This window comes from Malania oleifera, chromosome 11 (genome assembly GCF_029873635.1).
Source record: "Malania oleifera isolate guangnan ecotype guangnan chromosome 11, ASM2987363v1, whole genome shotgun sequence".
In the NCBI taxonomy this organism is placed as follows: domain Eukaryota; kingdom Viridiplantae; phylum Streptophyta; class Magnoliopsida; order Santalales; family Ximeniaceae; genus Malania; species Malania oleifera.
The window spans coordinates 84,384,670-84,407,859 of record NC_080427.1 but is presented as its reverse complement, the minus strand read 5'-3'; the positions used below and the strand labels follow the sequence as shown (position 1 = coordinate 84,407,859).

At 35.7% G+C, this 23,190-nt stretch overlaps 2 protein-coding genes across 2 annotated transcripts; one reads left to right on the top strand and one right to left on the bottom strand.

Moving 5' to 3' along the window:
• The first annotated feature begins 3,117 nt into the window (after positions 1 to 3,117).
• LOC131168443 (uncharacterized) lies at positions 3,118 to 8,330 on the top strand. The gene is made up of 2 exons (XM_058127872.1): positions 3,118 to 3,562; positions 8,089 to 8,330. Exons 1-2 carry the CDS (start codon positions 3,214 to 3,216, stop codon positions 8,103 to 8,105), a joined length of 366 nt encoding a protein of 121 aa, XP_057983855.1. The 5' UTR covers positions 3,118 to 3,213; the 3' UTR covers positions 8,106 to 8,330.
• A 5,902-nt stretch (positions 8,331 to 14,232) lies between these two features.
• Positions 14,233 to 15,686, bottom strand: LOC131167709 (universal stress protein PHOS32). The gene is made up of 4 exons (XM_058126548.1): positions 15,135 to 15,686; positions 14,865 to 14,974; positions 14,596 to 14,714; positions 14,233 to 14,454 (listed from the first exon to the last, which is right to left on the bottom strand). Exons 1-4 carry the CDS (start codon positions 15,307 to 15,309, stop codon positions 14,361 to 14,363), a joined length of 498 nt encoding a protein of 165 aa, XP_057982531.1. The 5' UTR covers positions 15,310 to 15,686; the 3' UTR covers positions 14,233 to 14,360.
• Positions 15,687 to 23,190: the final 7,504 nt, after the last annotated feature.

The window sequence follows — 23,190 nt, the reverse complement described above, 5'->3', positions numbered from 1 at the left end:
CTTTGATTTTAAAATCATTTTCCCTTTCAACAAGAACTTTTGATTCACATTCTTTCTCATATGCCTCATACTTAATCTTCGAAGCAGTATATCTTTTGTTAGGTTTAACAAGTGACTTATGAATTCTAACATATTCAATTTGCAATTCTTCATAAGTAGGCATGCTCTCACTCTCACTGCTATCACATGATTCATAATCAGATGCATCATTCAAGTCATCACATAAATCTTTGTCACGATTATCTAATAACATAGAAGGAGATGGGTTTACCTCATCGTCAGTTAAAGCTATGAAGCACGATTTACCTCCTTCATGGCCTTTTGAGTTGAGGTCACTTGGAGCTATAGACTTTTCATGCTTCGATTCTCCATGGCTCTTTTCAAGTTCCTCCCATATTGCTTTAGCGTTTTGACATGCCCTTACTTCACGAAAGATATTAGTGTCTAAAGCATAAAATAGAATATTCATGGCATCAAAATTTATTTGAATTAAACTCATATCGTCATCATACAGCTCAATTTATGATTTGGGGATTTCAACATTATTGACACTTTTCATAGGTATGATATCCCCTTAAGTAATGACTCTTCAAGTCCTCCAATTCAATGATTTTATAAAGATAGTCATTCTAAGTTTCCAATCAGAAAAATTTTCACCAGTAAACATTGGAGGGTTTGCAAAGAACCTACCCTCACATGATTGGGATACACCAACATGAGCCATTTTGATTTTTTACAAAATAACGTTTAAGTCTAGGTAACGAGGCTCTGATCAATTGTTAGTTTTGGTGTAATCCCAAGAGGGGGGTGAATTGGTATTTAAAAATTCCTTCCTAGGTCAATTAGTCTAGCAGTAGTATTACACAACCTAGGGGCAGTCTAAGTATATATGAAATTGCAGATATGAAATATTTACCAATATTTAAAGCATACAACACAATTTCAGTATTTCTCAACTCATTGCAATTTTGTGTCTATTAGATACGCAGTATATTCAGTAAGGAAATTAAATCAAGCATACAGCAGAATATAATACAGGAAATGTACAAGTGACATTGAATATGATATCAGGGTTTAGCCAATCTTGCCTACGTCCCCGCCTTAGCACACTTGCACAAGGATTACACTAAGGCTTACGTAACGGGTGAAGCAGCTCCTAAACAATCAGGTCAATTAGCACAGAGTTGGCCTCAACCTTTACAAACAATCCTTACAAAATTGAATTACCGCCCTTTTAGGCCACGCCTGAAATACAACAGTATTTTTCTCAATAAGACTCGTGCAGTGATTATGCTTTCACATAAAGCAAATATGTACCCAATATACATCACAAATAAATATGCACTCACAGATGATATAAATTTATTGCTCATGTAAGAACCAATATGTAAACTCTCTAAGATATGTGAGTGTATGTATATGTGAGAGTTCAACCTTTGATTCAAGATAAGATATTCAACACATAGATAATCAAAGGAAGTTTAACACAATCCAAATCAAATATCTCAAAGATATTCTAAATGTATAACACAATAGATATTTTGGATTGAAGTTGGCAAAAACAATATCAAAGATAATATGCAAGCTTGTATAAAATAATATTTTTGCAAATCAAAATCCACAAGTTTGACGAGTCTTGCAATCAAGATGCAAAAACTCACTAGCTATAAGGGTAATCCCGCTCAAAGATTTATTGTTTAAATCGGAGAAAAAATTCTAACTAAGAACTCTCAATGAAAATAATCAATCAACAAGCAAGGAGAGTTTTAGCAATGTAAAACATTCAATAACACTCTTGGGAACTTGATCTATCAAGGGAATAGAAAAATAGAGTGTATGGAAGTAGTATGGGTTAAATGAAATTTGAAAAATTAAGAGAGTTTTTCCTTAATGATCTTGCTAATTAATTCTTAATTTTGCAAATGAGAAGATATATATAGACAAGGGCAAAATTATGACTGTTGGGGACATGTAAGGTATTCTTAAAAATATTTTAAAATGGTTTAGAAAAATTAACCCTGTTTAATTAAATTTAACCCAAGTAAAAAATAATTTAACCTGCCAGATTCGGGTGTCCGGTCTGAGGTTCGGGTGCCCGAATAGACTCAACCATAAATTCAATTTTTAAAGGTTTGGGTGCCCGAATTGAGGACCGGTTAGTTGAACCAAAGTCAGTAGCCAAATGTCTGAGGTTCGGGTGTCTGAGGCTACATTCGGTTAACTGAACAAAGCAATTCGGTCGCCCGAGCCCTTTTTGAACGTGATCATTCGGGCGCCTGGGTAGTTGAAAAGGAACCTAACACAGGTTCGGCTGCCCGAGAGAGATATGCTCAAAAGTGGTTCGAGTGCCCAAACACAAAGTCAACATGTTGACATGTTCGGTCGTCCGAGTCGTTTTACACGGCGTGGGTTTGGTCGCTCGAACTGTTTTACACAGCTTGGGTTCGGTCGTCCGAACCCTCTCAAGATTTTCAAATTAACCATTTTTGCCTGAATTGATTCCTTTGATATAATAAGTGATGTTAGGGACTTATTTGTACATATGTGTTGGAACTTAAGGTCTTTCCAAGTACGCCCAAAAACCTGGCGTCAGTCGATCGAAGATCAATCGAAGGGTGCCCTAATTTTAAAATTCCAAACAAACCCCTAGTAATCCTAACGTGGAATGGTGCCCTTGAGAGGTATCCAGCCGTGTGGCTATCATGGCTCCGAGGCATGCACTACCCCGGGAAGGCTAACATTTCCGCCAGAAAATTAATAGATGATGGGAAAGAAAAGGCGTACGTGGCTAATTTAAGTTCAAAGTGAGCACCCAGACGGCAGTCGGTGGTGGAGAGCGTGGGTGTGGTGGTTGAATAACCAGGATCTTGCATGAAATTGCTTAACCACTGTCGTTGAGACGACTGCCGCAGAGGCACCTAATTAATCTGCACGCTCAAACATTACTCCTTCAGTGCGAGCAGCAATAACAAAAATGCAAGGCATCTTCTTCTTCAATTAATGAAGTGCGCGCCACGCCCCATTAGTCCTCAGTGGGTTTCAGGCCCAACAAAATTGAAGCACCATCCCCACCACCTTACTCTCCCCTATAAAACGCCGCCGTTGGGAGATACAACATCTGCACAGCATCACAGAGAGAGAGAGAGAGAGAGAGAGAGAGAGAGAGAGAGAGAGAGAGAGAGAGAGAGGGAAGGAGGGAGAGAGTATTGAAAAATGGAGAGGGGTTCATTGAAGGTGATGTGCATGTTGGGAGTGATGGTCGTGGTGGTGGGGATTATAGCGGGGGTGGAGAGGGCAGAAGCAGCGGGAGAGTGCGGAAAATCTGATCCAAACAAGGAGGCAGTAAAGCTGGCGCCATGTGCTGGGGCTGCACAAGATGAGAACGTCATTGTTCCTGCCAAGTGCTGCGAGCTGGCGAGGGCCATCAGCCGCAACCCATCCTGCCTTTGCGCTGTCATGATGTCTGATGTCGCCAAGAACTCAGGGATGAAGCCTGCCATCTTCATCACCATCCCCAAGCGCTGCAACATTGCGGATCGTCCCGTGGGTTACAAATGCGGATGTGAGATTTATTTATTTACATCCTTCTTCATTACTTTTACGCTACCTTTAGCTTGCTTAGTTACTTAATTATTAATTTTTTTAAAGAGGTTCATACAGGACTTTATTACACGTATATCCTCATATTCTGTAACTCAAAAACGAAACAAAACTAGGTGGCATAGGTATTGTATCCCCTTTATTAAAATCATGTTATATACTACAATCAAATTAATTATTTGAATAATATAATTTTAATGAAGGGAGCACAATACAAGTAATTATATTAAATGTGTCTCTCTAATTTTTATATTGTTGTGCTAATCCCTTGCTTTAATTAATGGATATTACCTCCTTTACATTGATCTTTTAATGCTTTTCTTATTTTTTGATCTTATATGAGTTAATGTCGAGTTTAATGTCAGGATCTCTTTTAGGTTATATTAGTTCTCCCCCCCCCCCCCCCCCCACAAAAAAAAAAAATTCTCGAGTCTTAGAATTACCTTTCTAGTTTGAGAGTACATTGCAAATACTTTGTCGTACATTACTCGTTTCTTGTTGGCTCATAAGCGGTGCTCATAAGATAGGCCTATACTTTACCAAGGAGTATCCATCTCTCGTTTCTTTTTAAGTAGTGCTCACCAGATGGACATGTTTGGGCCTCATAAGCAGTGCTTATTAGATGGGCTAATTTTCTTTTGTTGTCTCATGAGTAGTACTCGTTAGATGGACATTTTTTAGCCTCATGAGTGGTGCCCATTATTAGCATATGGACCAATTTTCTCCTTCTTTTTTGGTGACCGCCACTTTCTTCCTGTACACCCATTTGCATCCTATCATTCTCTTCCTCTTTGGAAGTTCCACCAACTCTCATGTCTGGTTCTTATGCAAAGACTCCATCTTTTCCACCATAGCACCCATCCATCTACTCCTCTCTTAGTTGTGCACTGCCTTTTGAAAAGTAGTAGGATCCTCACTACTAGTAATAAGTTCATAAGAAACCAGATCATCAAAACCATACTTGGGGGGTGGCCTGATAGTGCATTTGGGCCTGTATAGCTATATTGTGATGCTGCTGGTCTCCTGAGATTGGACTTCCTGCATTCTGAACATTGTAATCTCTATCATAAGTCTCTAGCTCCACCTACACACTTGTTCATTGTTGTTATAGTTTTCTGGCATCTCTTTCTATTCTTCTTGGGTACGCTGCAATATGACATTCTCATCAAAAATCACATCTCTGCTGATCACCACCTTGTTTGCCTTCAGATCCTACAACTTCAAAACTTTCACCCCTTTCTAATACCACAAAAAGAAACAATGCCAAGACTTTGCATCAAGTTTCAATCTCTTCTCAATAGAAACGTGCACGTAGGCTAGACATTCAAACACTCTCAAACCAGAGTAGTCTATCGTGCTATGTACCTGTCCACGCCTCCTCTGCTACTTTCCCATCTGGTGCTACCCTTAGTGATCAGTTAATCAAGAAACGCACCATAATCACAGATTCTACCTAGAAGTTCTTTGCAAGCTCTGCATTGAACATGAGACACCAAACTCTTTCAACTATTATTCGGCTCATTATTTCCACCACGCCATTATGTTGTGGTGTCTTGCATACTATGAAATGTCTCTTAGTGTCATGCTGCTTGCACAACTCCATGAACTTTGAATCTATGTACTCAGTATCATTGTTGAACTTAAGGCATTTAATCTTCCTCCCAGTCTGGTTTTCCACTTCAGTTTTCCACAACTTGAACTTGGCAAATGTTTCTGACTTGTGCCACATGAAGTACACATAGACCTTTCGTGAGTAATCATCAATAAAACTCATGAAATGTGTATGTCGACCCCATGATGATACCCTTACCGGTCCCCAAACATCTTTATGAACATAGTCAAGAATTCCCTTCGTCTTATGTGTGGCTTTCTTGAACTGCACCCTATCCTGTTTCCCACGAACACAATATATACCTGTAAAAATTCAACTTACATGTTTTGACACCCTTCAAAAGATTTCTCTTATGAAGCTCTATCATCCCACACTCACCTATATTCCCTAACCGCATATGCGACAAGATAGTACAATCTGACTCAGAATCAGTAGCTATAGCTCCACCTTCAACTATGGTACTATACCTAGCAGTGTATAGATATTTCCTACTAATTTATTTCCCTTCATCACTATTAAGTTACCTTTACTCACCTTCATTACTTGACTTGCAAACTTGTAATTAAACCCATTATAATCTAAAGTGTCTAATGAAATCGGATTCTTTAGTAAATCTGTTATATGCCTAACATCACACAACGTTGTAACAACACCATCAAACATTTGAATTATGATATTCTTTATTCCAAAAACTTTGCATGATGCATCGTTACCCATCATAATAGAACCTGAATTTACTAACTTGTAGGTGTTAAACCAATTTTTATTGGGTTTTAAGTGATAAGAGCATGCCGAATCTAGAATCTAAGAATCCCTTACTTGATCCAAACCGAATGAAACAAAAAGCATATCCCCGTTACCGCTCTCTAAGCCTTCTTCAACTACATTCACCGATTTTGATGGACCCTATTTATTCTATGCATTCCCCTTCTTCTTCTTTGGATAATATTATTTTATGTGCCCTTTTTCCCACATTTGAGACACTGTATGTCCTTCCTCTTCCTGGAATTGGATGGAGATTTATTGTTACTCGATCCGCTCTGTAACTTGCCTTTCCGACGTTCCTAGTTAACCCTTACCACAAGCCCTTCACCTTGTAGATTCTCATCGCTGACTTTTTTCCTCTAATCAACACCTAAAAGAGCACTTGTGATCTTCTCCAACTCGAGAGTTTCCTTTCCCCGCATCAGAGTTGTAACAAAATTTTCATACATAGGAGACGCAGGTCGGGAACTCAGTAACATCAACACCTTGTCTTCATCTTCGAACATCACATCAACTCGCTTCAAATCATTGATGATTTGATTGAACACAGTGATATGCTAGTTCAAGTATGAACCCTCTGACATCTTAAGCCCATACAGTTTATGCTTAAGATAAAACTTGTTCGTTAACGACTTGAACATATATCAACTTCCCAGTTTCAGCCAAACTTACACCGACGATTCCTCATCCATGACGTGATACATCATGTCATCAGTCAGACAAAACTTGATAGTTGCCACAGCTTTCGCTTCCAATTCTTTCCAACTCATGTTGTCCATGCCTTTCAGCTGCCTTCCGTATAACGCCTTCACCATAACCTGATGCACTAACAAATCCTTAACCCTCCTCTATCATAGTCTGAAATTATCCGATCCATCGAACTTGACGGTGTCGAAATTTTCTAAAGAAATCCAAGTCATTGTAACCAATAGCTCTGATACCAATTGTTATTGCGCAAATAACTATTGATCGTGCAATGTAGCAACTAAGATGAATTTTAATTTTTTTTTAAGTAAATAAGAACATCTTATGCATGCATGAGTATGGAAATATAATATAAATCTTTTAATTTTTCATTTATTTATTTATTTTAATAGTTTACCCAACAAATCCTTCCTTTTAGTACTTTATTTTTATCTCATCTAATCACATTGGATATTGTCACTCTATGCTAATTTTCATGCATGCATTGGATTATTATTTTATATTTTATCTCAACTATTATTAATTGTGATCACCTATACACATAATTGATTGCATTTACAAATTAAATTATACAGTCATATTGGCCCATCCAAAATAAAATTGGCTTTATCCTTGCCACTTGCCTTAATTTTGAGTGGTGTAGGGAATTTAGGGAATGTTTGTTTGATCTAAATGATTTTTCAATAAAGATAATGTTTGAATTGGTTCATTGAATAAGTAGACCAATTAGACATGGAAACATGTCTGATTCTGATTTAGATGTCTCGTTCTCAATTTTATACCTTATATAAAATAAAATTAATAAAAAACTCATTAATCAAGAGATCAAAATAATAAAATTTATTTTCCTAAAAAATAAATTATTAATTACAAATATGGCAATAAAATATTACTTCTTTTTGTTAAATTCAAAACATTAACTATATTCAAATATTATATATATACCAAATTGTTAAAACAATTCAAATTTTAGATTTAGCCATTACTCCAAGTTCAATTTAAAATCGATTCACAAAATCATATTTGAATTCATTGTTCAAAACTTAACACTTAGTTTTATCTAACTTCCTCTTACTCCACTAGGAGCACAAATAAACGCTCTATCCCAAAAATTAAAGGTACTGCTAAGAAAAAGTCATAGTAATTCTTTGGATAAAATCTAATAACACTTCCTGAGTTTTTTGAAAATGACACTCCATCTCCTGTATTTTCAAAACCTATCAAAGAACCCCCTCAGATTTTATTTTGTTAATAAAATAAATTTTCAATTAGTTGAGTGCCAATCAAGTATATGTAAAAAAATTTAATTAAATTGAATATGAATTTAAATTTATTGGCTTGATAATTGACTTCATATTATCCAGTTCCCCTCTGGGCCCCTAATTCCGGATTATTGGTGACTGCAGCTTATACACTGCCTTGATGCAAAAATGGAAGGGCCAGGAAAGCTGGTGGGGAAATTGTGACTGCTCCTCTCGTTGGCTATGTCTTATCTACTCTTTTATGTATAGTTGTGTACCCAATAAAATAAAGGGAGCAGCACGCACTCATCCTGCTTCTGTCCATCTTTAATTTAATTTATATATCTATCGTCGTTTGGACTCCTTCAATTTAGTGTAAAAGATGCTGACCTCAGCAACTTATGCCTTCTCTCTTTTCTTTTCTCTTTTATGTTTTTATCAAACACACTGCCATGAATTTGTGAAAAAACAAACGTCACCTAAAATTTAAAAACCTTAGGGAATGTAATCAATCCCTTGATTCTATTTTAATGAAATAGATATTTTGGCTTTTTAGTTGATATGATTGAATTTACCGATGTAAGCTATCTATAAATTCTCAAGAGAGAAATCAAATCATTTATAGTTCATTAAAAAAATCTTAAAATTTGATTCAGAAAATATTTTAATGATTCTTGAAAATACTTGAAGTCCTTGATTGAAATATCTCCATTGTATTTGAAAATATTGATTTTCCAGTAAACATCCTATAAAAGCAAAGCTTTGAAATCATGTTAAAGCAAGAAAATTAAATATTTTTTCACCCTCAAGTCATTTAATAGGTGATTACGGTTGGGTCCAACCCACATAAGTAATAATAAAAAATAAAAATAAAAAAAATAAAAAATAAAAAAGAAGGAGAGCGTATGTGCTTGAAGCCCATTAGGGTGATTAAAAGGATTTTACTGGAAGAGAGAGAGAGAGAGAGAGAGAGAGAGAGAGAGAGAGAGAGAGAGTCCCAAAAGTCACTTTGAAGAGAGAGAGAGAGAGAGAGAAAGGATTTTAAGTTATGAAATAAAATGTGTTGCTTAGCTCTTAAGTAAGTCAGTCCGCAGGAAAACCATACGGTTTTCCTTGTATTTACAAAACCATCAATAGTTTGGTAGGTCAATGCCCTCAGTTGACTGTAGCCATCGACGATTTTCCTAAGCTCAGTGAAACCATCGACGGTTTGGGGTCTTACCAAACCAATTTCCTCTTTTTCTTTTCTTTTCCCTTATTTCTCTCTTCTTTTATTTATTTTCTTTTCTTTTCTAGGTTCGGGTTCCTACAATCTCCCCCCTATAAAAATTTTTGTTCTCGAAATTTGCTAACAATTACCAGTCTCATCCTTAACTAACGATTCATCTCTACAGAAGAGTCAGTAGCCACCCACATAGCGGCCCCGTCCCTAATTTATTAGATTTCCTCACTTATAGCCGAGGAATATCGTGGTTACATACAAGGTCATAGGAGATTACAATATCTATACAAAACTCTCCCAAAGACTATCCATATACTAAAACCATAAACAAACCGATAACTAAACAAACATACTTTAACACAACCTGCACAAAATACCGTTATATTCAAATTAACCACTTACTTGACTTGTTCACTTAACTATCTAACGCCGGATCCTGTTGAATAGCTGTGGATATTTTCATCGCATTTCTTCTTCCAACTCCCAAGAAGCCTCCTCAACTGCGTGATTCTGCCACAGCACTTTCACTAATGGTATTTCCTTAGTACCCAGCTCCTGTATTTTCGATCCAAAATTTGAACTGGTACCTCCTCGTAGGATAGGGTATCTACAACTTCCAAGAATTCATAACTTACCACGTGCGAAGGATCTAGGACATACTTCCTCAATAAAAACATCATGAGCCCTAGACAAAGCTAGGGGTAACGCCACTCGATAGGCAACTGGACCTATCCTTTTCAGAATCTCGAATGACCCAATGTAACTAGGGCTCAACTTACCCTTCTTTCCAAACCTCATCACCCCTTTCATCGGAGCAATCCTAAAGAATATTATATTACCTACATCAAACTCTAGCTCTCGTCGGCGAGTGTCTGTGTAGCTCTTCTACCAACTTTATGCTATTTTAATCCTTTCTTTGATAAGTTTGACCTTCTCAGAGGTCCGCTACACAAGTTCTGGCCCCAACATCTGTCGCTCGCCTACCTCATCCTAGTACAATGGAGATCGACACCGGCGACCATACAAAGCTTCATACGTTGCCATATCAATACTGGTCTGATAACTATTATTATACGCAAACTCAACTAGTGGTAGATATCGAATCCAACCATCCCCAAAATCCAACGCACACGCCCACAGCATATCCTCTAGAATCTGAATGGTCCTCTCAGACTGTCCATCAGTCTATGGGTGAAACACAGTACTGAAAGTGAGTTTAGATCCCAAGGCGTCTTAGAAACTCTTCCAGAACCAAGAGGTGAACCATCGATCTCGATCTAAAACAATGGATACCGGGACGCCATGTGTTGACTTTTTGAGTCTAATCTCTATTTTGATGCTAACAAACCATCAGTGTCTTATGTGTGCACTTAGTGCGTAAACATGTTTTCATTTCAACACAGACATAAGATACCAGAAAATGGAAGCAAGCAGGAATTTAAAGCTCACATAAATCTGGCGCATTCCATGGAATTAAAGAGCAAGACTGAAGAAGACATACACTTTCTATTGTAATTGCAGTTGTTTTTATATTTTGGTCTGTAATAATGCAATGCATGCATGATGCGAATGGATAGCTCATAATGACCATAGACCGACCCTAGGGATCAGCACTTTACATAAAAACTCATGCATAAATACGGTCGACCGAAACTCTCAGGTTGCCATATTTTTAACCCAAATAAATCGCTCTAAATAGGGGTTAATTATTAATTAAAATTTTCAAAAATTCCCTCTGTATCCCTAAGGGTCTAAAATTAATGGAATTTTATATATACCACTCATTTGTCCAGATTAGTACATGATTAGCAATATAATTAGACAACAATTCTCTCTAATTTTTCCTCAGCCTACATTGCACGTTTTTCATATCTTCAAGTCTATACTTCATACTCTCATATATTTTTGCTTGAAAAATCTTTTCAAAACCAGAGAGTATTATTTGCTTACTCCTTTCTTGCAAACAAATTGCAAGTTCCATGCTTTCATGCTTTTGGAGATCATGTCTTTTGTTTTTCTCAAGGAATCAAACATTAAGGTTGCTTCCCCCCCCCCCCCCCCTCCTTAACCCTCAAAAACTTTGAACTCTTCAAATTTATGTACATTTCTTATTCCTATCTTCTTCTTTTCATCTCCCTTACTGCCACTAACAAATAGTCTTGAGCTTTTTGTATCTCCTTCCTTTGTTTAATTGAAAGATCTCCTCTTTACCACTCTACTTGCATTGGACCCTTTGATTTCCTCTTTTTACCATTTATTTTTTCAATTTGCTCATTTTTTGTTGCCCCTTACTGCATTTATGGCTTCCAAAGGCAAAAACTCTATCTTTAATAACTCTGGGGATTTTGCTCCCACCAAGAAAGGAGCCTCAATCCACTGATATAGTCCTAGACGAGGGATAAACCCTCAAGAGCTAGTGGTCAAATTCATAGGGAGGAACCTTGAGATATAAAATCATGCCTTCTTGACCAAAGAAAAGGGGTAGTTCATCCTAGGTCCTTTTTTCAAAATGCTCCTCTCCCCCCCCCCCCCCTTCATGAAGTACATCCTATGTTACTACAAGGTCCCCACATTTGTGGAGTAACACCTTTTAGACACGACTGCTTGAAGGAACAAGTCCTCCCTTTGGTCTTAGCTAACAACACTAAAGGACTACCTCCACTAGATCGACCAAGCATATGCTACTAATAGGAACCAATCCTTGAACCAAGTGTAAGCCACTTATGGGAGCCAATCCAAGGTGAATGGCATCTTCAAATTCATTAAGTTTAAAAGTGTTTGAGACCCCTAGTTTCCTTTAAGTCTCGGACTCTTGGATCTCCTTTCTAATAAATATCAAATATTAATGATGTGTAAATTATTTTATATTTTATCTTGTTTTTCATTTTCTTTGACAATTAAAAAAAAAAACTATTTTATTTTTTTTTTTCGAATATTTTTAAGTTTTAAAGGCACCCTATGTCCACCTCGAGCTAGTGTTGGGATTCAAACCACCAAGTGAGCCAACAAAAGTAGGAGCTTGGTGCAAGTGGGCTTGGTCATTACTCATTAGGCCATCATAGCCCCTTGCTGCTAAACATTGGCTTCACAACTCTCCACTATGCAACACACTTCAAGGGCAAAATATGGATTTCATCAAAGTTTTGAGGGACATGGCAACCAAGCTTATAATTGATGGTTTATACATTGAAACATATAAACTACAGAATTTCACAAGCAGTTTTTTAATTAATGAGACCTATTAAAAAATATTTTAGCCTAAGAGTTCAGGGTCATTTGGTATGATTATTAAAAATTTTTAAATAAAAACACATGTATAAGACAAAGATCGGAAAACTAATAATGTGTTTAATTGTATTTTAAAAACTTAAATAAGAGCTGAAAACTTCATTGAATTTAATTGAATGTGAGTTCATTCTTAAACAAAAAATTATCTTTATATTATGCTTAAATCACCATTAAATTTTTATCTTCAAGTCCCAAAAAATTTCATGAACAATAGTAAATGTTATGAATCATCCAACAATTAACAATGCATGTAAAGCTCTAATTATCATTAGGAGGAGATTAAAAAAAAAAAACTAAAAAATGCACAGTAAAAGTGTTAGAGTTATTCAATATCGGTTGTGGAATGGGTTGGTGGTCAGTTAATAAGTGTGAGAGAAAGTTTTATCCCATGAGCTATCTTTTGGGGTTGAGAAGGTCCTAGACACACTGGTATCAGAGTCATGGTTCAACATTCTCCCCGGGATGCCGAGTACGTAGTACTACTATTTGGAGCCCGATGTGTGAGGAAGAGATTGTTAGGGTTATCTCACATCGGCTGTGGAAGATATTAGTAGTCTGAACTAACTTTTAGGATTAAGAAGACTCTAAACCACCTAACAAAAAGAAAATAAAAAAGATAGTAAAATTATCTAATAATTAAACACCATCCTTTATGTCGAGAACATCTTGTTATATATAAAGGTTGAAACATGATGAAAGCACCTTTGGAGATTTTTTTCATTACAAAACATTAAAAATTTTAGGGATGTTTTAAAAAAAATTCCCAAATTTTATTTCAACTTCAAAAATGGTAACCACAACCATTCAATCTACAAAAGTGAATCTAAATATTAAAGAATTCACTGTACACTAGAAAATTTACTTTTCAGCTATAACCACAATCCACAATAGTTGAAAACTCATTAAATAAGAAAAACAAGATAAAATAGACAAAAACAATATCCTCAAATGTTTATTGAAAAAAACAAAAAGTAACAAAAAAGAAACGTATTATGCAAATTTATTGAATTTTAAAATTAAGATAGTATTTGAGAGCATAAATTTCGAACATTTAATTTGAATTTAAATAAATTTGAACAAATTTCAATATAATTTTATATTATATTTTATTTAAATCCATTACAACTCCAAATCTTAATGCTATCCAAACATAGGATTAAAGTGCCAACATAGAATAAGTACAATTTACAATAACTTAAATTAAATTAAATAGCCCCCAATGCATTTTATAAATGTTTTTTCACATGACACAAGAATAGAATAGGTGCAACTAATTTTCAAGCACACATATGTTTTTTGCATTTAATTAATAGAATGGACATGAAATTTCGATAATTTAACTCCGCCTGTGATGCACTTAATGTCCTAATTTTTTCAAACACAGCCGATCCCAAGTTCGGGTTAAGGAAGAGGGTTGCGGTAGGTAACTGACAGCCAGTGTACAATTTGTTAGATCACTATGACATGAAATCTTGGTAATTTGACTTTGGGAATCACATTCGTTCAAGTCGTTTGGAAAGATCGAAGAGAAAAAATAGAAATAAAAATAACAAAAATAAATTTGAATTGTGTTTTGGAATTTTGAAAAAAGAAAAAGTGATTCAAGATTTGAGACTTGAAAGGCATGACACCAAATACTTCGAACCAGGCTGACATTTTTTATGGCTCTGATGGTTTTTTAGATGGGAGCCCCATGAGTCCATGACTCAAATCTTCCACCGCACACCTCCACCCCCCCAACCAGAGGATTGGTATGCTCTAATGTAAGACCATTACATCAATAATGCTCTGATACGATATTGATAAACCATTCATAGCATAAGCCTATAGGAGAGCAAAAAAAAACATTGTTTCTTCATGTCAAGACTTAGAACAATAGAGAAACATAGAATGAAACACATGCGATGTCGATACTAGTACTTTCAGATCAGTGCTTGTTGGGGAAGCTTGGATCCTTGACGATGGTAACAGGGCATGGTGCATGTGTCATCACATAATTAGTCACACTTCCCAAGAGTATCCTACACCCACCCAAAAACAAAACAATTCCATGGATGTGGAAAATCAGAAATCACTACTGTGCAGTCAGAAACTATAAAATCGATTAATAGAGAAAGACAAAGTTAGATATAGAGAAGAGAAATTGATGCAGATGTGTGTACCTCTGGATGGTGCCGAGCCCTCTGCTTCCCATAACCAGTGAGTCCAGCTTCAGATCTTCAATGGCTTCACAGAGCTTCTCCCTCGCATCTCCCCAGTAAAGCTTACTGACGATTGTCACCTACCACCACGAGCCGATTTAGCCCCAAACAACCATGGAAAAAGAACAAAATCCCCTCAAATGTTCAGTAATCGAAGTAAGAATAGAACACGAGAGGGAATGTTAAAAGGGAAAGCATCACAAATGAAATGGGGGCCAAAATTGAAAAACCTCCTTCTGTCTGGAAGCAGTGTCGAGCGTATCCAGAACTTCGATATCGGTTACCACGCCATACTTTTTCATCACCTCCGGCTCCCTGAACTCCGCCAGTGGAATAAGAGCTGCGCTCACCGCCCAGATCAGATTGGATAGGATCAGACCAGATCAAATCAGAAATTACACAGATGTGCGTGCGTGCGTGTGTGTGTGTGTGTGTGTGTGTGTGAGAGAGAGAGAGAGAGAGAGAGAGAGAGAGAGAGAGAGAGAGAGAGAGGAGCTTACGAGATCCAGAGGCGGACCAGAGGCGGCTACGAGACTCATCGAGGGAGTTGTGTTGGACATGGATGATGTAGAGAGTATCGCCCTTGTCGGCTAAGTTACCGATAGCCCATTTGAGAGCGTTCTTGCTGCTGGCCGAGAAATCCATCGCCACACCAATCCTCCGATCGCCCGGCATTCTCTCTCGGTATTCTGTAGTTTCCTCTTCTTTCCTTCTTATTCTTAGGATTTTAGTTTTATCTGTGACAAGAAACTCAGATTCCACGGCGCTTTGGAGTTGGTGGTTTTGGCGGAGAGATTCGCAGGGTTTAGGAGTCTAGGACTGCCTTGTATGGAATTGAAGGTAAGAGAAGAAGCCACTTAAACGCTAGCGGGACGCTATCAGCTGTAAAAACAAACTGTTGCAATAGACATCCGCACAAGTTTTCGGGTCGGGCAGTTCCGCGTAAGAGCCGTATACGTTTATTCTTTTTGCGTCGTAAAAGCATTAGCGTTATTCTAAAAAAATTGCAATAAAGTATTTGCTTTTGTTATTTTTCAGAATTTCAATGGACTGTGTGGCATCTTTCTTGTTTGTGTTTTTACCTTGTTGGGTAAGAAAGTCCTTGAGAAATTTCTAGGTGCTTTCCGAGGGCCAATTGTGATGCTTTTCGTTTGCTGGTTCCATTAGTTTGTGTGACATGCCCACTTTCCTTTGAGTTATTTTATTTAAAAAGAAAAAAAGTTAGGTAATATCTACCTTTTATTATAAAAAATTTGAGAAAATAAATAGAGATGAGATAAAAATTTATATGGCTCAGTTATGCCTACTGTACGGACGGATGAGATAAAAACTTTTACTATCTCGAAAAGAATTACAAAATTATTTGAAACCGACCCTTATATAAAATATCTCTGACCTTGTACAATATGTTTCTATTCTCTTTATCTCTCCTCTTCTTTCTATATACCCGACTTATTTTAAGCATGTAAGTGTGTATACTAACAATAATATGTGTATATAAATGTGAGGGATATGATGCTCTTTTATAGGACAATATAGATAACAAAGCATTTATTGGGGTGGAAAAATCAAAGTGGCGGAAGATGGGATGAAATTCATATTTTTCATAACACTCCCTCTTAGATGTCACACAAATATTAACTCTTTCTGTTAAGATTTTTAAGATGTCTCATTCCGATGAGATGAACCAATTTCTTGAATGTGTAGGTAAAGTTTTTGTGAACAAATTTATTAGATTATCACTTGATTGGATCTGTTAAACATCTATATCACAATTCTTTTAGAGTTTTCATGTGCATAGAAGAATTTTTTAGAGATATGTTTTGTTCTGTCACCCTTTATATATCTTCCTCTTTGTTGAACTATACATATAGCGTTGTCTTCATATAAAACTGTTTGAATATTCTTAATTAATTGAAGACCAAAATTTGTTTGGATATAAGAATTCATTTATCTGAACCACACGCATTCTCTACTAGTTTCATGGATAACTAGTATTTCAGAATGATTGAAGAATGTTGTTGTAATCGTTTGTTTTACTGATTTTCAAGATATAACAGTTTTTCCGTAAAGAAATACATATCCAGTTTGAGATTTAGCATTATGAGGATCAAATAAATATCCAACATCTGTATATCCTACTAGTTGAGATTTGGAATCAAATAAGTAGAATAGACCCAAATCAGATATACCTTCATCACAAATAGCATAAAATGTACTTAATTCCATTCTAGTATCGCTGAGTAGGAGCAGAGTTATATTTTACTAGTAGATTTATATCAAATGTAATGTTGGATCTTGTATAATTGACCAGATATATAAAGGAGCCGATGACACCTAAATATGGTACTTCGGGACTATGCAATTTCCCCCCTCATAATGAGGTCAAAATAGATCCTTCTTAACATTAAGTGATCGCACCATCATTGGAGATCTCAATATATGAACTTTGTCCATATAGAATTGTCTTAGTACCTTTTCGGTATATTTAAATTGATGAACAAGAATTCTATCATTTACATGTTCAATCTATAGGTCAAGACAATAATTTGTCTTTCTTAAATCTTTCATCTCAAATTCCGCCATTAAATAATTAGCAGGTTTAATGAGCTCTTCGGGAGTCCCAACTAAATTCAAACCATCAACATAAGTAGCAATTATAGTAAATCTGAATTCTGATCTTTTAATAAAAATGCACGGACAAATTGGATCATTTATGAAACCTTCTTTCTCAAGGTACTCACATAATTGATTTTAACACATGCATCCAGATTGTTTTAATCCATATAAAGAATGTTGGAGTTAATTAAATATAAACTTCTGGATTTTGCTTCAAGAAATTTAAATCCTTCATGGATTTTCATATAAATTTCATTATCCAACGATCCACATTGGTATGTTGTTACTACATCCATAAGACACATGGTTAGTCATTCACCGACTGTTAGCCCAATTAAGAATCTGAAAGTAATTTCATCCATTATAGGAGAATATGTCTCCTCATAATCAATTATTAGATCTAAGAATATCACCTTTGCTTATGGAACAAGGACACCACAAAAGTCTTAGTGAGTAGATATCTAAGCTCAAGTGCCAACCAAAAGGTAGATTTTGATAAGACATTCTACCGAAAGACAAACTTCCACCTTTTCAACAACAATGAGATATGACAAGAGGGGAGAGAGTGACCAACACCCACTCAAAGGTAGATTATTCCCTCCCCAACTCAGTATCATATATTAAATTCCCATAATTGTTAGGGATTTATACTGAAAGACATGTTTTATGTAATTAGTTTTAGTAGTGCATACGGATAACCAAAAAAAAAAAAATTAATCAAATCATGCAATCCCTAATTACGTGATTAAGATTATACCAACGAGATCTTTCTGGTTTGATCTTGAATCTGCAAGTACGAAAACGAGTTTTTCAAGACGACAAGGAATCTTCTATTGTATACCTTGAACATGCCTTGCTCCTGAGAGAGTGGGCTCGTAAGACGCTGCTAGGGTTTTCTTCTCTCACGAAAACGTCAGCCTCTATGAAAGTTTGCTCGTCTCCCTTAGCTGCTGAATGGAACACGTGTATATATAGGTTACAGCAGGGACCTCTAGACAAATATGACTTGAACTTCCCACTTAATTAAGAATTCTTAATCCAACTCGAATTCATCGTTAATTAAGTTAATTATAATTCATACCTGTAAAGAATTATAATTGCACTCCCTGTTTTATTCGAAATTAAATTTCGAGTTCCTATTATTAAATACTTATTTATTACCCCATGTAAAGATTAAAAATACTCGTCTATTAAATTAAATTACTGACAATTTAATTAATTAACATATTAATTCCATAAGACCTTACACTTAACTTATTTGATGTTCCGGATTCAAAATCCACCTGCAGGGTTTGACACAATTAAAACTTATAAGTTTCCTCAAGGGGGTATCATCTATCCCGATACTGGAACGTGAATTCTATCAATAATTAATGTTCATCATACACATAATGTCATCACCCAACTCACTAAGTACTTTGACCCATAAAGAATCTCACTCTTGTGAATCAAAGTAACAAACACTATATGCATGTGTCCAATAATCATATCAAGATTAAGAGCATAAGCACTCATAATAACCATGAGGTATTAATTGTTTTATATAGTCAGTATAAAAACAATTATCCCAAGATGATCGTGTTCAATATACACAAAGTGTACTAGTACAAGGAATTGGAAATGTATAATTCCCAATAATCAAGACAAACCTATTAAAATCTTGTGTTAGAATCCTACCAACGGTGTGTCCAATTTCATTTAAAACTATGAACAATAAACTTATATTATATAAGAACTGATGATCTAATCTTCTGTGTATAAGTTGTATTCTACACACTAGATTACCTACTATATAGAATAAAAGACACACATGTATAATCATTAAATAAATAATGTCAGGAAAACATTGCTCACAAAAATTCTCATTAAAATGAAATAATTGAAGTTATTAATAAATACTAAAATCGATTAAATAAAGCATGTCTTTTAGAATAAATCTCTAACAGGGAGGTGGAGCCATTAGTTGGAGGAGTATCAAGCAATCATGTGTTGTTGATTCCACTATGAAGGCCGAATATGTGGAGGCCGTTTGGCTCAAGAACTTTTTATTGGATTTAGGAGTGGTGTCTTCGGTACAATCGCCTATTACACTTTACTGTGATAATAGCGGGGCGGTTGCTAACTCAAAGGAACCCAGGACTCACAAGAGGGTAAAACACATCGAGCGCAAGTATCACCTGATACAAGATATTGTGCAGAGAGGTGATGTAATGGTGATCAGGATTGCATTGGCAAGCAACTTGGCATACTTGTTTACATTGAGCTTACCAGCTAGTACTTTTGATAGTCATGTGTAATTGGTTTTAGTATTTATTAATAACTTGAGTTATTCCATTTTAATGAAAATCTTAGTAAGCAATGTTTGCTTGACATTATTTATTTAATAATTATGCATGTGTTTCTTTTATTCTATATAATAGGTGATCTAGTGTGTAAAGTACGACTTATACATAGAAAATTAGATCATCAGTTCTTATAAAATATAAGTTTATTGTTCACAGTATTAAATGAAATTGGACACACCATTGGTAGGACTGTAACACAAGGTTTTAATGGGTCTATCTAAACTATTGGAAATGATACAGTTCTAACTCCTTGTGCTAGTACACTTTATGTGTATTGAACAGGACCGTCTTGGGATAATTGTTTTTATACTGACTGTATAAAACAATTAATACCTCATGGTTATTATGAGTGCTTATGCTCTTAATCCTGATATGATTATTGGACACGTGCATATAGTGTTTATTACTTTGATTCATAGAAGAGTGAGATTCTTTATGGGTCAAAGTACTTAGTGAGTTGGGCGATGACATTATGTGTATGGTGAACACTAATTATTGATGAAATCCACGTCTCGATATCAGGATTGATGATACCCCCTTGAGGAAGCTTATAAGTTTTGATTGTATCAAACCTTGCAGGTGGATTTTGAATCCGGCACATCAAATAAGTTAAGTGGAAGGTATCAGGAAATTAATATGTCAATTAAATAAATTGTCAGTAATTTAATTTAATAGACGGATATCTGTAATCTTTACGTGAGGAGATAAATAAACATTTAATAATAGGAGCTCGAAATTTAATTTTGAATATGATATGGAGTGCAATTATAATTCTTTAGTGGTATGAATTATAATTAATGTAATTAAGGATGAATTCAGGTTGAATTAGGAATTCTTAATTATGTGGGAAACCCTAATCATATTTGCCCAGAGGTCCCTTTTGTAGCCTATATACACGCGCTCCATTCAGCAGTTAGGAGAGACAGAAAAAACTCTTATAAACGCAAACGTTTTCATGAGAGAAGAAAACCCTAGCAGTCGCTTACGAGCCCACTCTCTCGGGAGCAAGGCGTGTTCAAGGAATACACTAGAAGATTCCTAGTCGTCTTCTATAACTCGTTTTCGTACTTGTAGATTTGGTATCAAACTAGACAGATCTCGCAGGTATAATCCTAATCACGTAATTAGGGATTGCATGATCTGATCATTTTTTTGTTATTCGTATGCACTTCAACCGGATCTTAAGGCTATTTCGCAAGTCCCCTTTAATAATAGAGTTCATGCCCATAATATTAATCTCATTTCAATTCTTAATAGATAATTCCACTTTAATACCAATTGTCACAGTGCTGAAGATGCCCAAGGACACAAGCAACCACCCTTGCCTTAATCTACCTAAAGTGTGATGAAGTCACACTTGTGCAGTGACAAGGCTACACCAAGTCTTGTCTAGCCATACTCATCCTCAACCATGGCAACACTCAAATTTCTAATTCTATCGTCAAGTCTTATGGCATGACAACCCTTGACCCAACTAAGGTCATCACAAAGGAAGCACAATTCAAGTAGTATGGGTGTTAAACTCACATGCCTCAAACAATGAGGGTGACTCTCATACATATCTATCATTTATCATACACTAGACAAAAATAAGAGAAGTGACATCGTACACTACTTGAGTCATAATTAGCAAAGAATTAGCAAACTTGATTAGGACAAAATTCTTTCAACATCCAAAACCCTATATTAGCCCATACTACTTCCAAACACTCACATACTACACTCTCTTTGATCTTTTTAAGTGCTGTGAGTATCTCTAAAGTTATTATGCTTAATCTTGCTAGCTAGAACTCTCACTTGCATTATTACTTGATTGATTTTTCTTGAGAGTTTAGCATTAAAGTTCTTCCACCGATTTCATTTGATAAATCGTGTGTGAGAAGACTTTGAGGGTTATGGTTTTTGCATTGTCGTTGTAAGATACTCAAACCTATATTTTTGTGCGCAAAATCCTTTTCAAAAGCTAGTTTTCAAACACTCCATTGTACTTTGTATATTGAAATATCCTGGTTAGTTTGTTTGAATCAACTTGCTTAGCATATTTGAAACCCTGATATGATCTTGTGTTATTCACATATTGTGTTTTAAATCTTCCTTTGATTCACTTTAGATATGGACTGATAATCTATACTTATTTGAGTGTTTAGCACACATTAGAGCACTGAGCATATTTACATATCATTCGTATTTGCAATATTGCTTGAGCTATATTGGTGTACATATCTACTTGTGAAGAAGCATATTTCCATATACAAAAAATTTCATATCATTTGTTGTATTTTAGGCATGGGCATAAAGAGAGAGATTAGCCCTGTTGAATAGTTCTGGACTAGTTTAGACCCAGTTAGAAAAGTTAGATGCGCCATCCTAGTAAGGTGTGTTAGTTGAGGTCAGTCGCTTGAATTGACCTGGTTGTAATCGGTGCTGCTTCACCTGTTAAGTAAGCAGTAGTGGAATCTTTGTACTGGTGTGGCCAAGGCGGGGATGTAGGTAGTATTGGCCGAACCCTAATAATATATTGCGTGTATTGTTTACTTTTCCGCACCGTACTTTTCTGTACATGTATGTTTATTTTTAAATTGCATTGATTGACCCTAAGCTGTGTTATACTGTTATTAAAATCAGTAGACCTAAACGATAAATTTTAAATACCCAATTCACCCCCTCTTGGGGTTACACCAAAACTAACAGTAAAAAAAGAAGAAGGAGTTGACTATAAATATATTCAAAAGATAGTTTGTATTGGAAAAGGAAACATAAATAAAAGTCAAATATCATAAATATTGACATTACGATGGGGGTGCTATTGACGATAAATGAGCCTATTAGGTATATGGTAGATCGGACTAGAAAACTTCTAGGTAAGCATTTAGTTTCCTTCATACATTGGGACGGCGTTAATGATTTTGAAGACCTTAATTAAATATCGTTTTCTATAAGACTCTGCTTTGAATACCATTTAGGTTCCCAGCTATGATTGGCTTGGCAGAAAATACAGGAACAATTTGGTGTGACATCTCAAGGAGAAAAGTCTTCTCTGGAGGATCAAATCAAATTCTAAACATTGAAAAAAGCTTAATTGGAATTTCGAAGGTGCAATCCACTTGAATTTACTCCAGTGGTAAGATGAATTTAGGCTTTGAAGATTCTAAGGTTTTAGGTATATTTAGCACTTTTGATTTGGCTGATAAATTATTTATGATGTATCAATGGATAGGCTGTTTGGGCAAAAGTTGTAGGTTATTAAAAAAGAAAAAGGTGCAATGCAAATTTTGAAGTCAAAATTGATTTTTGAATAACCAATTAAACTTTTGGGAAAGACAATTCCTGCTTGGAAAGGAAACCAAGCAAACCAAATACTTTATATTTCAAAAGACCTACAAAACCGCAGCATCAGCATAAGGCAAAGTGCAAATCATATCATCCTTCCACGAAGAATTTTCTTCTTTGGACATCAAACCAAATTTCTCCTGGATTTTCTAACAAGCTAGCCAATCATAGGGTGGCAGCCCAAATGGAACGCAAAGAAAAATTGAAGGAAAATGATATTTAATTAAAGTCTTCAAAATCATGAACACTATAAGCTACAATC

Bases quoted from the DNA above. Each gene is read 5' to 3' on its own strand.
- LOC131168443 (XM_058127872.1), top strand. From the start codon at position 3,214: ATGGAGAGGGGTTCATTGAAGGTGATGTGCATGTTGGGAGTGATGGTC.
- LOC131167709 (XM_058126548.1), bottom strand. From the start codon at position 15,309: ATGCCGGGCGATCGGAGGATTGGTGTGGCGATGGATTTCTCGGCCAGC. The intron at 14,715-14,864 runs GTTTTTCAATTT...TCGTGGTGGTAG, and splicing joins CTGCTTCCAGACAGAAGGAG to GTGACAATCGTCAGTAAGCT. The intron at 14,455-14,595 runs GTACACACATCT...GGGTGGGTGTAG, and splicing joins GGGCTCGGCACCATCCAGAG to GATACTCTTGGGAAGTGTGA.